Source organism: Balaenoptera borealis (assembly GCF_965194805.1).
Source record: "Balaenoptera borealis genome assembly, chromosome: 4".
NCBI classification, from domain to species: Eukaryota; Metazoa; Chordata; class Mammalia; order Artiodactyla; family Balaenopteridae; genus Balaenoptera; species Balaenoptera borealis.
The window spans coordinates 74,839,139-74,858,359 of record NC_138861.1 but is presented as its reverse complement, the minus strand read 5'-3'; the positions used below and the strand labels follow the sequence as shown (position 1 = coordinate 74,858,359).

General features: G+C 36.0%; 1 protein-coding gene across 6 annotated transcripts in view; it reads left to right on the top strand.

Moving 5' to 3' along the window:
• Nucleotides 1-19,018, top strand: part of CEP135 (centrosomal protein 135) — a 79,659-nt gene extending 60,641 nt beyond the window's left edge. For 5 of the 6 annotated variants that reach the window (XM_082390078.1, XM_082390076.1, XM_082390075.1 and 2 more), the window contains 5 exons: nt 3,195-3,404; nt 4,537-4,739; nt 5,657-5,761; nt 8,060-8,170; nt 13,741-19,018. In XM_082390078.1, the coding sequence (XP_082246204.1) occupies nt 3,195-3,404; nt 4,537-4,739; nt 5,657-5,761; nt 8,060-8,159 (618 nt within the window). In that variant the 3' untranslated portion in view covers nt 8,160-8,170; nt 13,741-19,018. The remainder of the gene's footprint in view (nt 1-3,194; nt 3,405-4,536; nt 4,740-5,656; nt 5,762-8,059; nt 8,171-13,740) is intronic. The other variant, XM_082390079.1, reaches the window with a different exon arrangement.
• Nucleotides 19,019-19,221: the final 203 nt, after the last annotated feature.

Genomic DNA, 19,221 nt, shown 5'->3' with positions numbered 1-19,221 from the left:
AAGTGGGATGCTTTTGTAACAAACCTAAAAAGGGTCTTTGGAATTGGATACAGGCTGGAAGAGTAACGGGTACAGGCTGGAAGAGTTTTGTAATGGGTACAGGTTAGAAGAGTTTTGTAATGGGTACAGGCTGGAACAGTTTTGAGGTGCCTGATAGAAAAGTCTAGATTACCTTGAAAAGTTTGTAGGTAGAAAGATGGACATTAAAGGCAATTCTGGTGAGAACTCAGAAAAAAGGAGGAAAGCTGTAGAGAAAACTTCTATTATTTACAAAATACATAAATCGTCATGAATGGAATTTGTCCAGAAATAAGAATGTTTCTTCTAGTGAGGTCTCAGATGGGATTGAGGAACATGTTATTGGACACTGGAGAAAAGGTAATTCTTATTATAAAATGGCAGAGGACTTGGCTGAATTATGGTGTACTCTTAGGAAAGTAGAACTTATAAGTTATGAACTTGGATGTTTAGCTGAGGAAATTTCCAAGCAGAGTATGAAAGGTGCAGCCTGGTTTCTCCTGGCTGCTTATAGTAAGATGTGAAGGAAAGAGGTAAATTGAAGAAGAAATTGCCAAGCAAAAAAAGAGCCGGGACTTGATGATTTGGAAAAGTCTTAGCCTATCCAGATAGCGTGTTCCGGAGGCCGAGAGCGTGTTCAGGGCCGAGAGTGTGGCTAGGCAAAGAGAGTAGGTGAGTGACTCATAGATCCAACCAATCACCTCAGCAGAAACACTGCCAGCTTGGGCTGAAAGAGACAGAAACAGGATAAAAGGAAAGAAGGCTAAACTTCTTGGATCCTACTAGCAGAAAACAGGCCACTAGAGTTATGGACATATGTTCTCCTTCAAGAAAAGGGAAGAATGAAGGTGGCTCAGAGATCAGCAGGGCTGCCAAGGGCAGCTCAAAAGCTGGTGGACCTGCTACGCTACCATGGGCCCAGGGGACTGGGCTATTTCTTCCTTGATTCCAGAAGGCAGCGCCACTGCCACTGTGAGCCAAGAGATGGGGCTATAGCTGAGGGCTGAGAAGGTGGGGCTGCCCTAGCAGGTCCAGAGGACAGAGTATCAAGACACAGATAATTATTTTTAGGCCTTGAAATCTAATGGAATTTGCCCTACTTGGCTGCAAGCTTACTTTGGACTAGTAACTCCTTTATTCCTTCTATTTTCTCCCTTTCAGAATAGGACCATTTTATGCCTGTTCCACCATTTTATTTCAGAGGGAGGTAACTTGTTTTCTAGTATCACAGGTCCTTGGAAGGAGAGGAATTTTGCCCCGGGAAGGACCATACCCAGAGTCTTACCCATTCTGATTTAGATAAGATTTTGGACTTAGAGTTGATGCTAGAATGTTGGAATAGAATGAATATATTTTGCACATGGGAAGGACATGAATTTGGGGGAGCCAGAGAGTTGATAGAATTATGGCCCCCCCGAAATATATTGAAATGCTAACCACCAGAACCTGTGAATGTGACCTTTTTGAAAATAGGACCTTTGCAGGTGTAATCAATTTAAGATGAGGTCACACTGGACTAGGGCAGGCCATAACCCAATGTTTGGTATCCTGATGAGATAAGAGAAATCTGGACACAGAAGACACAAGGAGAATGTCAAGTGAAGATGAAGGCAGAGATTGGAGTTATGTGTCTACAAGGCAAGGAACACCAAGGATTGCCAGCAATCACCAGAAGTTTGGAGAGAGGCATGGAACAGATTCTCCCTCAGAACCTCCAGAAGAAGCCAACTCTGCCAGCATCTAAATTTCAGACTTGTAACCTCCAGAATTGTGAGGGAATAAATTTCTGTTGTTTTAAGCCACCCAGCAATTTGCAATAATTTGTTACAGCAGTCGTAGGAAACGAATACACTATTTCTGTAAGTTTTTCTGTTAAGAGTATAATAACTAAAGGAATGTTTTTCAACCTTCAGAATAGTTCTCAGGAGAAACTATTCTTTAGTTCTTTGGTTCTTTGTCATTGTTCATGTTCTTATGTGATATATAAAATTGACTTACATATTTATATTTCTTTGGGGGAATTTTGATTAATTAATTCATTAATATTTGGAAAATCCAAGTACTTTTCTACAATTGTTGAAATTTATTAAATCTTCAAAGCAGTGTATTAGATTTTTAATGTTGATTCATTTTAGTAAAACTTGTTTAATAATTTAATTTTCAAATGTGGAATTCTTTCTAAATTCTAGAAGTAGAGTTTATATCTGTTTGTATTTATCACTCACATTTTAAATTGTGAAAAATTTTAAATGTGCATTACTCGGGGCTTCCCTGGTGGTGCGGTGGTTAAGAATCTGCCTGCCAGTGCAGGGGACATGGGTTTGAGCCCTGGTCCAGGAAGATCCCACATGCTACGGAGCAACAAAGCCCGTGCACCACAACTACTGAGCCTGCGCTCCAGAGCCTGCAAGCACAACTACTGAAGCCTGTGTGCCACAGCTACTGAAGCCCGTACGCCTAGAACCCATGCTCCACAACAAGAGAAGCCACTGCAATGAGAAGCCCGCGCACCGCAACAAAGAGTAGCCCCCGCTTGCTGCAACTAGAGAAAGCCCACGTGCAGCAATGAAGACCCAATGCAACCAAAAATAAAATTAATTAATTAATTCTTTTTTTTTAATGTGTATTACTTTAGGAAAGAAGTGTTTATCAGTATTTCAAATTTTGCTCGTTATTTCAGTTATTAAAATCTTATAAAGTAGTATACTATTATTAGGTTAAATTAAATGTAAATATGACATTAGGTATATAGTTTTAAAGCAAACTCCATTTTTGAAATTCAGAATTTAAAGGCAATTGAGGAGTGATAAGTATATATGTTACTTTAAAAAGCATTATTATAACAAAGAGTTTATAAAGGAAAAATTTAATATGACTTCAAAGATCTCTCATGTTCACAACCCTAAAGCAGTAATTTTCATCTTTGCATCTTCCAAATATATACATGAGGTACTTAGTTACCATGATTAATAATTAAACACAGTATTTTTTTTAAGCATTAAATAGGGCATCTTTAAATAGCAGACAACTTCCTGAGAGTATCTTAAAATTGCAAAATTTTTAAAATTGCAAAAATTGGCTTTTATAGTTTTATAAAGTGACGTTGTAGCTACACAGATTCAAACCTTTAAAATTACTGGGTTACTTTAACTTTGTACCTGTTTTCTTATTTTCAGCACATAAATGCACATCATGCTTATGAATCTCAGATCTCATCGATGGCAAAAGCCATATCTAGATTAGAAGAAGAGCTGAGACACCAAGAAGATGAGAAAGCAACAGTATTAAATGATGTGTCATCTCTCAGAGAACTTTGCATTAAGCTTGATTCAGGCAAAGATATTATGACCCAGCAATTGAATTCCAAAAACCTTGAATTTGAGAGGGTAAGAACTTAAAAGATAATATTGTAGCATATTGTTTTTTTTATATATAAATTTATTTATTTACTTATTTTTGGCTGTATTGGGTCTTCATTGCTGCATGCGGGCTTTCTCTAGTTGGGGCAAGCAGGAGCTACTCTTCGTTGTGGTGCATGGGCTTCTCATTGCAGTGGCTTCTCTTGTTGCAGAGCACGGGCTCTAGGCGCATAGGCTTCAGTAACTGTGGCACGTGGGCTTCAGTAGTTGTGGCTCACAGGCTCTAGAGCACAGGCTCAGTAGTCGTGGCACATGGGCTTAGTTGCTCCACGGCATGTGGGATCTTCCCGGACCAGGGCTCAGACCCGTGTCCCCTACATTGGCAGGCGGATTCGTAACCACTGCACCACCAGGAAGTCACAGTAGCGTATTGTTTTATTCAGCCCTACTCTAATTTGACTACTACATTCTTTGTCGAGGTTTCTTTGGCAAACATGATGATAAAATTAGGTGCTGTTTTGAAGCAAATGGGTATTTAGGAGAATACAAGTCTTCTAATTATAGAATAGGAACATATCCCAATACATTCTTTCTCTGTTTAAAAATAAGACTTATATGAAGAATTGAGCAGTTCATTCCTTTCTAAGTGGAATATTTTTCCTGATAAAAATCTTACTTAATTTTAAAAGTCGAGTTAACTGGAACGTCCCATTCCCAAACTGAAGCATTACTTTAAACAACCCAATGTGTGTTTTTAAACATGGGTGTTTCCAGTTTTCACTCATTTAGTAGTAACTTTATTTTCAGGTACTGAGAAGCTTCAAGACTGGTTTGACTATGTAATCAGAATATACATATTTAATAAACCATAAGGGCCTCCTTACTGATAGGGTGGCCACATTTTAGGATTTTATGCTAATTACCCTCTCTTGACAAGATAACACGAAAGAAAACTATTTGAGGGTTGGGATAGGTGTTTGCTAAAAAATTAGCAAAGATTATTTTGAAAATAAGATGTTTTTCTTATATGTGAAAAGTATTACAGAATCTTTAATCAGTACCCAAAATGAAGCAACTGATGTGTGTATAGCTCTGCAGATAATTTTTCAGAGTAAGTCTAAAATTATACTGAAGTAATCTTGCTTTGTTTTTCTTGTAGGTTGCAGTGGAATTAGAAAATGTAAAATCAGAATCAGAGCTGTTAAAAAAACAACTGTCAAGTGAGAGACATACAATTAAAAACCTTGAATCATTGTTGGCTACAAATAGAGATAAAGAATTTCATTCCCATTTAACCTCCCACGAGAAGGATACAGAAATTCAGCTGCTTAAAGAGAAGTTAACCCTTTCAGAAAGCAAATTGTAAGCGTCATGAATCAACTTATGTGAGGAAAATAGCTTGTCACAAATAATTTTTCAATATGAATAATTTTTTATAGATTTGTAGCATAAAACAAATGATAGAAAAATAGTGGAGGAACCAAAAAATTTTTTTTCGAAGTGTTGGGGGAGTGGGGGATGGGAGTGCAAAGCAAAGTATTTGATTACATGGCCACTGCTTTGGGAGACTCAGGGGGTTTAGCTCAGAAGAAACATCATGTTTGGGGGTGTAATTTGTATATGTTCTCCACAGAGGTGGTATCCGTGGAAGTGAACGAGTGGACTTTAGAAAAATACCTAAATTTGAGGAATGAAGAGAGAAGTCAGCGAAGGGGAGAGCATTTCAGAATGGGGAGAGTTGGCTGTGTTTCATGCTGTGGATTAGGAAAAAGGACTTTGAAAAGACCATGAAATTTGACCCTCATAAGGATATTGATTACCTTTTAGGAGACTGATGATGGAGAAGTTTGGACATATTTTTGGAAGAAGGGAGGAAACACAGTGTAGATAGTATGAGTGGAATAATTAACTTTTAAAAGGTATTAGAAATATATCTCTTTCTGAGGTAGGAGTCAAGAAAGAGCCAATAAAGATACTTTACTTTTTGATGTTACAATTCATGTCTTCTCACATTTGTATCTCCAGCATTGCTGCAGTGCCTAGCACATACTAGAAGCTCAGTAAATGTTCGTTAAATAAATGAGATGAATGAAAAAGAAAACTTTGTGATAGAAGCTCCAGACGTTTATGGAATTATTGTTGAAAAGTCTTCTCTTTTTTTCATCCTTATATGTCACCTCCATTTGTATTTATTAATAACAAAAACAAAAATCCATAGCACTTGATGCTATAAAACAGAATATTTATTATTTATTTGATTTTCTAAATTTGTTTTTAAGAAATAGTCAAAGCCGGGAAAACACCATGCTTCGGGCCAAAATGGCACAATTACAAACAGATCTTGATGTTCTGAAAAGGCAGATTTCAACTGAAAGATATGAACGGTAAGAATATATTTTTAGTGTTGAACAGCGTTTTTATTTATTCCCTATTCTATTACAAAAGGATTTAATATGGCTTACAAATAGCAAACTTTTCTTAGCATTAATATGTAAAATAAATTTCGTTGGTAATTCTTCCTAAAAAGGCAACAAGTGTTGTAGAAGATAATATCCCCACAGTAAAGTAGCAAGTATTGTATAAATGTTTGCTGTAGCATTCCTCAGGGCAAAATTAGGGCATTATTTCAAAGGATATAGTTAGGGAATCAGCAAGCTAGTAAGGATTCTACAAGAGCCCAAAACATTATGGTCCAATAGGAAATTCCAAATACAAATCGTTGTAAAAGCGATGATGCTGATGATCTTAAGGGCATTTAACAAATATATGCCAGATACTATGTATGTATCTGATTAATCCTATTAACTATCTATTATTGTGCCTATATTATTATTAGAAACTAAGGTCACGCAAATAGTAAATAGCAGAGCCAAGACTAAAATCCAAACAGGTTTGTCTAATTTTAAAGCCTGTGCTCTTAATCTTTTCAGTATATTCCCTACAGCTTAGGAATTTTCATAGTCACTTATATTTCAGTTCATTTGCTTTATTATGTTGAAAATTTTAATCTCCAAGTGTTACAAACAGGAATGAGACCTGCTTTAACAGTGAAAATCCAAGTCTAATTTGTGAATCAATTTGTCAATTTACTTTTCTTCCATTTTTCTTTCCTACTGTATTAATACCATAGGCATCAGCATTCCTAAGATTTCATTCTCAAATAGTGGTCAGATTGCTTATTTAGGTCAATATTTTGAGTTCTCTAATCTTATTCTTAACCATTTGCTTCAAAACTTTTAAGTGATGTGCAATTTGGATTATAGATGGAATTTGCTAGGAAATCAATATTTGTGATTTCAAAGAGAAATGAAGCCTGAGGTTGCATCAGTGTCATGAAAGCAGTGTTGTTAATTTCTTATAATTTAGAAGATCTATTTTCTGAAATAGATCTATATGTGTAATGATTTCTATATGTGTAATGATTTTCATTTATTAATGACAACTGAAATTCTCTTCAATTCAAGGGTCCTAAATCAAGCTCTCTGTTGCCTAGGGTTATAGACTCCCTTAATTCTTCTCCTTTTTCCTTGCCCCTGGTCCCCAAAGAAACCTTGACCCACATGACCATGTCTTTCCTTCTCTTTACCATGCAACTAGATCATGCATTTTTAAAGGGGCAGTATTGTCACTGCAGGGAACAATATGGATTCTTGGGGAAGAGGGAATGGCAAAGAAACCTTAGGTATTACAGTGATTTATGGCCCTCCGAAGGGCCACAGTATATTAACAGTGTATCTGTGTATTAAAATCTGATGTATTAAAATTGGACGGAGGGGGAATAATTTGGGGAGGGGCATCTAAAAAAGTTTTTTAGGGGATTATAATGAAAAAAGTTTGTGAAGCACCCATCTAGGTAGAAATCCTAAGTACTGAAGAGCTCAAGTCAGAAAGTCTGGGCCAGGGACTGTGAATAGCCCACAGTAGAGGTGGCAACACAGTCATCATGCTTTGTGGGGCAAACCCAGACATAGCAGAAAGTAGATTATTTTACTTCTAACATTTGGGCGTTTTGAGACAGGAAGAAGGAAGAGGACTAGATTTATGTGCAAGAAGAGGTGGGAAAGGTAGGGGCAGAGAGGGGAACCAACCAACTTTGAAAATCTATATTCAGAGGGGCTTTGAACAATCTCTTAAAGTACATATTCCTTTAATTGAAATCTTTTATCCTCAACTTAAAAATGATATAAAGACATAGGATTTATTTATTTGTTTGCTTGTTTGTTTATGGCTTCATTGGGTCTTCGTTGCTGCCTGTGCTTTCTCTAGTTGCGGTGGCGAGCAGGGGCTACTCTTCATTGAGGTGTGCAGGCTTCTCAATGCAGTGGCTTCTCTTGTTGCGGAGCATGGGCTCTAGGCGCGCAGGCTTCAGTAGTTGTGGCACGTGGGCTCAGTAGTTGTAGCTCACGGGCTCTAGAACGCCGGCTCAGTAGTTGTGGCACATGGACTTAGTTGCTCCACGGCATGTGGGATCTTCCTGGACCAGGGCTCAAACCTGTGTAGCCTGCATTGGCAGGTGGATTCTTAACCACTGTGCCACCAGGGAAGTCCCTACAAAGGATTTAAATTTAGTAGAAATAGTAATTAATCAATTGAGTAGAAATTACTTAACTAATAACAATAACAGGACCTTTTATTTGTTTACCACTTTTTGGTATAATCTCTTATTTTGTCTTTATTGACAGAGAACGAGCAATCCAAGAGATGCGTCGGCATGGTCTTCGCACACCACCCCTTAGTTCTACTCTGAAGTCTCCTTTACATTCTCCTGAACATATAAACTGATTATCAGAAAGGTATGCGTGTAACACCAAGTACAAGCAAAACTTATCTCTGATTATAAAAATTACAAGAGTTGTTTTCTGTGTGGGGGGAGAGGAGATTGCCTATAAAGGTGGTAGGGAACTTTCAGAGGTAATGGAACATACTGTATCATGGTGGTGATGGTTACATGGGTGTATACAATTGTAAAAAATTCGTTGAACTGAACGTTTACAGTCCATGTATTTTATTGTACATAAATTATACCTTAATTAAAAAAGAGAGGACATCTGGGGACTTCCCTGGTGGTCCAGTGGTAAAGAATCTGCCTTCCAATGCAGGGAACGTGGGTTTGATCCCTGATCGGGGAACTAAGATCCCACATGCCGTGGGGCAACTAAGCCCATGCACCACAACTACTGAGCTCGTGCTCCTCAGTGAGAGCCTGGGTGCCACAAACTACAGAGCCCACGCGCTCTGGAGCCTGCACACCACAACTAGAGAGAGAAAACTCACGCACCACAACTAGAGAGAAGCCCACGTGCCGCTACAACTAGAGAGAAAACCTGCACGCCACAACTAGAGAGAAGCCCACGCGCCACTACAACTAGAGAGAAAACCTGCACACCACAACTAGAGAGAAAACCTGCACACCACAACTAGAGAGAAGCCCATGCGCCACTACAACTAGAGAGAGAAAACCCACGCACCACAACTAGAGAGAGAAAACCCACGCACCACAACTAGAGAGAGAAAACGCACACACCACAACTAGAGAGAGAAAACTCACGCACCACAACTAGAGAGAAGCCCACGTGCCGCTACAACTAGAGAGAAAACCTTCACGCCACAACTAGAGAGAAGCCCACGTGCCGCTACAACTAGAGAGAAAACCTTCACGCCACAACTAGAGAGAAGCCCACGTGCCGCTACAACTAGAGAGAAAACCTTCACGCCACAGCTAGAGAGAAGCCCACGCACTGCAAGGAAGAGCCTGCACGCCACAACGAAAGATCCCACATGCCTCAATGAAGATCCCACACGCTGCAACTAAGACCCAATGCAGATTAAAAAAGAGAGAGAGAGAAGACATCCACAACAAAAATTAAATGACAATATGAGATATCACAGGGTAATATTTGATGAAGTGCCAAACTCAAGGCACAAATAACAGTGAAAGTATGGACAAAGACATAGAAAATATTACTTAATATTGAAAGCTAGATATTTTTAAATAAATTATAATATACATACAGAAAAGTGCTATATCATAGGTTATGCAGCTCAATGAATTTTTACAAACTGAACACACCTATGCAACCTGCACCCGGATCAAGAAACAAAATATGACCTCTCTTGGGTGTCCTTCTGGTCATAAGCCTTACTCTAAAAGTAACTGTCTCGGTTATTAAAAGCATAGATTTCTTTTGTCTGTTTCTGGACATTTTATAAATGAAATCATATATTTCTGGCTTTTTTTCTCAATAGTACCTTTGTGACATTCATCCATACTGCTGTGTACTTGTAGATGGTTCAGTCTTGTTGCTGTAGAGTATTCCATTATGTGAACATACCACAGTCCATTTACTCTTTCTGTTTTTGATGGGCATTTGATAATTTCCAGTTTGGGCTATTACAGATGGAATTATGATGAACAGTCTAGTACCTTATGTTGGCGAACAGATGTGTGCATTTCTTTTGGGTATACACTTAGGAGTGAGATTGTCAGGTCACTGGACATGCATGTGTTTGAGCTTGAGTAGCTATGGTAAGTCAGTTTTCCAAAATGATTGTAAAGAGCTAGGACACATTTGGCTGAGGCAGGATCAAAGTGATGTGCTCATTCATTGGAGATGGGAGTGAATGGGAAAGAAGCATGTCAGACCCAGGGTTTGAAAAGTAGATGACTGAAAAATGCAGGCTTATTGACAGAAATAGTAAAGTCAGTCCTTTTAAAAAGTATTCATTTTTTGGCCTCTCTCAATAGAATTTTATAGGAGATAATTAAGCATTTCCTTGGTGACTTCAGAATCCTCCTAAGAGTATTAGCTATGTTCTATTCTTTAATATACTGATGCCCCAAGGTTTATTGGTATTTGTAGGGCCTATGTTTAAATGATTCCTGATTGCTGTGCTTTTGCTCTTGTGTTTGTTTATTTGATTAAAACATTTGTTTTCCTCTTTCATTTTGAGGACCACTTCCTAGTGCTGGCAGCAGTCACTGTGTCCTCACAACTTCTAAGCTGCTGCATTAATTTGAATGTGATTAGATGGAGGTTCTGCTTCTCATTATAAAGCCTTTTGGCAGTTGTGACACAAGCATTTTTTTCATGCTTGATTCACAGCTGCATTTTAGATCAAGGGTTGGTAAACTAGGCCCTATAGGCCAAATCCACACCACTGCCTATTTTTGTAAATTAAGCTTTATTAAGCCACACCTATTTGTTTACATATTGTCTCAGACTGCTTTTCTGCAGTGGCAGAATTAGGTAGTTGTGACAGAGACCCTGTGGCCCACAAATCTGAAATATTTATTTACTAACTGGCCTTTCACATCACATAGCCCCTGGAAAACTTATCTGTATACTTGTGAGATAATAAGAGTGAAAAAGCAAGTAATTCCTTAGTTTATGAAAAGAGGCTTGACTCCCAGGGATCCCCAAACTATACTTTAAGAACCACTGATCTAGAACATAGTGGTTTCCAGCAATCTCTAAAGCTGTAATGAATTAGAAAACTTTTTTAAATTATGATAAAATATATATAACATGAACTTTGCCTACTTTTTTTTTTTAAGATTTTTTTGATGTGGACCATTTTTAAAGTCTTTATTGAATTTGTTACAATATTGCTTCTGTTTCATGTTTTGTTTTGTTTTTTTTCTGACCAGGAGGCGTGTGGGATCTTATTTCCCTGACCAGGGATGGAACCCACACCCCCTGCATTGGAAGGCGAAGTCTTAACCACTGGACCACCAGGGAAGTCCCTGAACTTTGCCTTCTTAACTATTTTGTAAAGTGTACAACTCAGTGGCATTAAATTCACAATGTTGTACAACCATCACCACTATTTCCAGAATTTTTTATCACCCAAACAGAAACTTTGTATCTATTAAGCAATAACTCTCCAGTCCCCTGTCTTCACTTCCCTGCCCCTGATAACCTCTAATCTACTTTCTATCTCTATAAATTAGCCTACTCTAGGTTTTCATATAAGTGAATTTATACAATATTTGTCTTTTTGCACCTAGCTTATTTCATTTAGAATAATGTCTTCAGGGTTCATCTGTGTTGTAGCATGTATCAGAACTTCATTCCTTTTCATTCCTGAATGATATTCCTTTGTGTTTATACCACATTTTGTTCTTTTGTTCATCAGTTGATGGACACCTGGGTTGTTTTCATCTCTTAGCTATTGTGAATAATAGTGCTATGAACATTGGTGTACAAGTATCTCTTTTACTCTGTTTTAATATCTTTTGGGAGTACCTAGAGTTGCTGGGTCATAAGGTAATTCTGTGTTTAACTTTTTGAATACCTGCCAAACTTTTTCCACATGACTGTACCATTTAACATTCTCACCAGCAGTCTAAGAGTTCCAGTTTTCCAAGTCCTTGTCAACACTTGTTATTTTCCATTTTTTATTATAGCCATTCTAGTAGATGTATATTAGAAAATGTCTACAACTGTTAACAAATTCCCAGAGTATCCTAATGATGTTGTTAATTGGTAACACATTTCCATTCATATTTTCTAACGTTGTCACCAAAACTAATTTTATGGGATTTCCCCATGAGTACCCAGAAATGAATATGAAATATTCATATCAAGCTATATTTACAGTGTCTCTAATAGTTAACATATATAATCCAGTTTTGCTTTTACTGTTTTGATTATTGCATCTAAAAAATGCTCACTGAGACAACATAAAATACAAAAGTATAAAGAAGATAACCAAAATCACTTTTCTTTACATTTTTTAATTGGAGTAAAACATACATAAGGTCAAATTTATCATTTTAACCATTTTTAAGTGTACATTTCTCTGGCAGTTAGTACATTCACACTCCTGTGCAAAAATCATCTCCACCATCAATCTCCAGAACTTTTTCATCTTCCCCAGCTAAAACTCTGTACCCATTAAACACTAACTCCCCATTCTCCCCTTCCCCTAACCTCTGGCAATCACCATGACAATTTCTGTCTCTATGAATTTGACTATTCTTTGTACCTTAAGTAAGTGGAATCATGCAGTGTTTGTGTTTTTGTGACTGACTTATTTCATTTACTATAATGTTTTCAAGTTTTATCCATGAGGGAGGGAGTATGTGTCAGAATTCCCTTCCTTTTTGAGGCTGAATATTATTCCATTCTATGTATATAACACACTTTGTTTATCCATTCATCACTTGGGTTGCTTCCACCTTTTGGCTATTGTGAAAATGCTGCTGTGAACATGGATGTACAAATCAAAATCACTTTTAATCCTACAACCCAGAGAAAATAGCAATTAGCCATTTGGTATACTCCCTTCTTTTTTTAAAAAAAAAAAAGATTTTTTTTTTTTTTAAACTTTATTTATTTATTTATTTTGGCCGTAACATGCGGCATGCGGGATCTTTGCAGGATCTTAGTTCCCCAACAAGGGGTCAAACCCGTGACCCCTGCATTGGGAGGGGAGCACGGAGTCTCAACCACTGGACCACCAGGGAAGCCCCTACTCCTTTCTTATGTTTAATTTATAATAAATATACACACAAGCATAGACATACATGTATAATTCTAATAGAAATCATACTCAAAATAGTTTTCATCAGTTTTTTTGTTTTGTTCCGTTCTGTGAGGGGTTTTCCCCTTAATATAGTTGCATGCATTTATTCTTATCATTAAAAGCATTTTCAAAAATGCCATTTTAAAATAGTGATTTAACAGTTCGTCACATGGATATTCCATGAATTATTTAATCATGCTCCTCTTATGGAACATGTATTGATAGTTTGTTTCCAACTTTTTTTTCTTATAAACAATGTTTTACATCAGTATTTGACAACCTGTCTGATAATTTCTTCTTAAGTATGTCTTCCTCGGTATAGAAAAAAATAATTACTTTCTCAGTGTTTCCATTGTGTGATTTTTTATATTTTAATGTCTGTGTTTTTTAATTGGGAGGGTGGTTAGATAGCACATAAGGTCAGAATACTTGGAAAAATATTTGACTATCCCTAACATGCTATTTTAAGACTCAGACAACATAATTTACAGTACTTGTTTGCAATTTTATGAAACCTATACATCATAGTATCCCTTCTTTTGAGCGATTTTTCTCAGTTAACATTCTATGTTACCCCTTCTTTTCACTGTGTATCATTCTTTTAGTACTCATATACTTTGATGTGCTTTTGTATAATAGTTTAAAGGGAATATCTTTTCCCTTTAAATATAGAACAATACTTCTTGACTATTAACTATAATTTGATTGTGGGCAAAGGTTTTATTAGAGATTATAATTTCAGTTAAAACATTACTGAATTGCAGTTTTTCGTGAAAGTACTGAGTAATTTCATCATTTTTTGCTTAATCCACCTTTCCCCTCCCCCCTTTTTCAGAATGATGGCTTTCAGTGAGTTGGCTATATGGATTTTTTTAAAGGACAAACAGTAATGAAATATTTGAAGCACTTGTTCCTGAAAATTATGAACATTGACGCAAATTCTACCTCTGTCAACTTTTATTTAAATCAGTGAATATTTATGTAAAAATTTGGTTTAAAAGAGCTATATCCATGTGTATATTTTCATATATATGACAGAACAGAATATGTATGAATAGTGCTAATGTTATATCTGTATTTTTATTATTCCTGACTTAAATTACTTCTCAAAATGTGTTTATACTATGAATTAATATGATGTATTACTCACATTATCCTTTAATAATCTTTTTCTTAATGAGCCATGATATATGTATGTAAATATTCTAGTTTCCATGCCTGTGTTTATAACCCATATCTTTAATACATTCACAAGGGATGATCAACTTTGATGCTATGCTGTCATGTTTAACTTTTTTCTTCTAAATGTAAAATTAATTATGCACCAATATGCCATCTATCATTGAGGGGACTATATTCAGGTCTATTCTTATAATAACAAAGGTCTTGATAAAATAATGGTTGCCCTATATAATTTGATATTGCCAACTAGAAGAACTGTGATAGAAAAGATACATTCATATATTGTATACAATATTATACTATTTTGACTATCACATGGACTCTTCACATACTATAAATGCTATCAAAATTAAACTAAAAGCTGTATTTAGAATTTTGTAAAACGACAGAACAGAAATTTGGGATATTTTTCAGTAAATAAAATTTCTCACTGTACTAATCTAAAATTTTGAATACAAAAATATCAATATATGGGGTAAATACAGTAAAACATTTTGTTAAAATTCCACTATACATTCAGTAATATCCAGTTTTTTGCTTCTAAACCTGTGTGGTGTAATTTATCAGTCTTCCAGAATAGTATGTAAACACTGACCTGTTGTGGCATATTAAATAGAAAACAGCTTTTTACAATGAATTTTCAAAGTTGTAACTTTAAAGGATTTAGATATATACAGATATTAATAAAAGAACAAAAGTACAAAATAGATTGTCATAAAAAAACTAATAGTGTTTAAACCATACACATTTGAAGAAAATCCTGTTCTTAAGATTTCATTATGATCGAAAAAGAAGAACTTAAAAACTAGCATTGGAAAATGGAAGACCAATTATTTATGATACATTTTATTTCCTCCTGTGGTTTAATAAAGTGGAGTTTGTGTGTGAGTGTTTGTGTGTACCTGGGGGTGGGCAGTGCTCTTTTTCTAAAACTAATATTCCTTATATGTTCTCATTATGCCCTTTGCAGTAATTAAGTGTGTATTTGGTGTGATGTGGCTTACTTTTTCACCATCTATGTAATTTTATGTATTCTATCTCCTGTGTGTGAATTCGTGTATTACAGCAAAATACAATAGAAATGGGACTATTTACAATGTCATATGGAAAATCTTTTAATAAATATATGTAAATAAAATTTAAAAATTTGTCCCCACCTTTTCCCCAAAGCAACAGCAAGGCATATTTTGTTAGATATTTTATTTTTAATGTTTCTATAATTAAAAAATGTATAGTTTGCCATAATTGTTATTTTCATAACCATGATACAATTTTTTAAAGTAGTTTTATCTTGAAATACTGAATGTTCTGACCTTTTATAGATGTTTTTAATTTGTTCTAAATAATTTTAAATTATGGAGCTTGACATAGATTTTCCAATAAACTTACCAGTCAATTTATTTTCTTTCTTACAAATAATTTTGTATAATGGTAGCAATATTCTTAATTCTAAAGTTAAGTATAATTTATTCAAATCAAATTTTATCATGGTGGGATATGGAGAAGTCTCTGAACTCAGATTCCAGGTACTTTCTTTTTTTTTTTTTTTTAACATCTTTATTGGAGTATAATTGCTTTACAATGTTGTGTTAGTTTCTGCTGTATAACAGAGTGAATCAGCTATATGTATACATATATCCCCATATCCCCTCCCTCTTGCATCTCCCTCCTACCCTCCCTATCCCGCTCCTCTGGGTGGTCACAAAGCATGGAGCTGATCTCCCGGTGCTATGCGGCTGCTTCCCACTAGCCATCTGTTTTACATTTGGTAGTGTATATATGTCCATGCCACTCTCTCACTTTGTCACAGCTTACCCTTCCCCCTCCCCATATCCTCAAGTCCATTCTCTACATCTGCATCTTTATTCCTGTCCTGCCCCTAGGTTCGTGAGAACCTTTTTTTTTTTTCAGATTCCATATATATGTGTTAGCATATGGTATTTGTTTTTCTCTTTCTGACTTACTTCACTCTGTATGACAGACTCTATGTCCATCCACCTCACTACAAATAACTCAATTTCGTTTCTTTTTATGGCGGAGTAATATTCCATTGTATATATGTGCCACGTCTTTATCCATTCGTCTGTCGATGGACACTTAGGTTGCTTCCATGTCCTTTTAATTGTAAATAGAGCTGCAATGAACATTGTGGTACATGACTCCTTTTGAATTATGGTTTTCTCAGGGTATATGCCCAGTAGTGGGATTGCTGGGTCCTATGGTAGTTCTATTTTTAGTTGTTTAAGTAACCTCCATACTGTTCTCCATAGTGGCTGTATCAATTTACATTCCCACCAACAGTGCAAGAGGGTTCCCTTTTCTCCACACCCTCTCCAGCATTTATTGTTTGTAGATTTTTTTGATGATGGCCAACTGGCACAAAAACAGAAATACAGATCAATGGAACAGGATAGAAAGCCCAGAGATAAACCCACACACATATGGTCACCTTATCTTTGATAAAGGAGGCAAGAATATACAATGGGGAAAAGACAGCCTCTTCAATAAGTGGTGCTGGGAAAACTGGACAGCTACATGTAAAAGAATGAAATTAGAACACTCCCTAACACCATACACAAAAATAAACTCAAAATGGATTAAAGACCCAAATGTAAGGCCAGACACTATAAAACTCTTAGAGGAAATCATAGGCAGAACACTCTATGAGATAAATCACAGCAAGATCCTTTTTGACCCACCTCCTAGAGAAATGGAAATAAAAACAAAAATAAACAAATGGGACCTAATGAAACTTAAAAGCTTTTGCACAACAAAGGAAACCATAAAAAAAGACGAAAAGACAACCCTCAGGATGAGAGAAAATATTTGCAAACAAAGCAACTGACAAAGGATTAATCTCCAAAATTTACAAGCAGTTCATGCAGCTCAATATCAGAAAAACAAATAACCCAATCCAAAAATGGGCAGAAGACCTAAATAGACATTTCTCCAAAGAATGATATACAGATTGCTAACAAACACATGAAAGGTTGCTCAACATCACTAATCGTTAGAGAAATGCAAATGAAGACCACAATGAGGTATCACTTCACACCGGTCGGAATGGCCATCATCAAAAAATACCTCCCATTTTTAATCTCCCATTTTAAAACCCTCTCGAACCATACCATTCCATTTTTCACACTCTTTATAGCAAAAATTCCTTGAAAGGAGTTTTCCATATTCACTTCATGCCACCTTTCCTTCTTGAACTATTCTAATCACAATTTATTCCCATTACTCCAGTCAAACCATTCTTATCAAGGCACCAACAACCCCCATGTGTTCTTTATTTCCACTATTACCTTTTTCATACCTAGTATTTCCACTTAGTGCTTTTTTTGTTATGTTTTGTTATTTGATACTGCTCCTGTTTTTCTTTGAGCAAGGATTAGGTATAGATATAGCTTTAAAATAGTACATTTGAAGATAAGATTGAGGACTTCTTCCAGAAGGCATCAGAAAAAGAGATCAAAAATGTAAAAGTAAAGATGAGCATCATAGAGGATATGTGTAGGAGTGCCAACATCCAGGTAATAATGAGCCTTAGAAATGAGAAATATTAGAAAGGAGTGCAGAAAATAGTTTAAGAAATAATGGAGATAAATATCCCCAAATTAAGGATACTTTAATAAAGTCTGAGGTCTTTATTAAAAGGGCTCAGAGAAAGCCAAGTAGGAGAGAAGGAAAAACCCACACTTAGAAACAATACTGAAGACAGGAGAGAAATTATAAAAGCTTCAGAGAGAAAACAGGTCACCTAAAAAGGAACAAGGATCAGATTTACATCTGTTATGGACTGAATGTGTCTCCCAAAATTGCTATGTGGAAATCCTGTTTTCTAATGTGATGATATTAGGAGGTGGGGCCTTTGGGAAGTAATTAGGTCATGAGGATGGAGCCCTCATGACTGAGATTAGTACCCTTGTAAAAGGAATCCCAAGAAGCTCTCTTGCCCTCTCTGCTGTTTGAGGGTACTATAATAAGTCAGCAGTCTATAACCCAGAAAAGGGCTCTCACCAGAACCTGACCATGCTGGCACCCTTATCTCGGACTTCTAGCCTCCAAAACCATGAGAAATAAATTTTTATTGTTTACCAATCTATGGTAAATTATTATAGCAATTCCAGCAGACTGAGACAACATCAAACTTCTCGATAATTACACTGGAAACAAGAGCAACATAGTATTTTTAGAATATTGAAAGAAATGAATTTTGAACCTATTATAACTATGCTGTCATTCAAATCTGAAGGTGTAATAAAAATGTTCTTAGGCATACAAAGTCTCAGAATGTTTGTCAAGTGAAGATCAACACTGAAAAAACTTGAAGGAAATAATCAATTAGAGAAGTAAGTATAGAAGATGCTGCAAGAGAGGTGATAATTAAAGATAATCAAATAGCTTGGTAAAGCATATTAATAAAAAGAGGAGGGACAAAAAAAGAAACAAAATATATCTATAAAAATTAAGACTTAAAATTTTAGAATCTGGATAATACCAACATGCTGGATAGTGGGAAGGAGGACAGAAAGAGAAGAAAGGCACATGAGAAGAGGTAAAATACCTGTCAGGAGAACACACAAATCTCGATATTTCAGAAATCAACAAGGAGGGGTAACACAAACAGGTGTCTTAAGAGCAACTATCAAAATGATATAACAGTAAACACATAGAACTTTATTCTTACCAGGCACTCTCTCAAGAGTTTTACATATATTAATTAATTTAATTCCCACAACAACCATATTCTCCTTTATTCTCATTTTACAGATGAGAGCACAGGCAAGACTTGCCCATGACCACTTAACTAATAATGACGAAGTCACTTTGGGATGCTTTCAAAAGTAATTTAATATTTAAACCAGCAGAACACTTGATCTCTGCAGTGGAAAGCAGAAAAAGAAAAAAATCAAAACAAAAAAACAAAATTGAAGTACAGTAGATGGAAAATATGAAACAAAACGGCAGAAATAAATCCTTATGCAAGAATAACCACAATAAATTGTAAATTGATGGATAAAATCCATCAATAAAAAGAAAGAATCAGGGGGCTTCCCTGGTGATGCAGTGGTTAAGAATCTACCTGCCAGTGCAGGGGACACAGGTTCGATCCCTGGTCCGGGAAGATGCC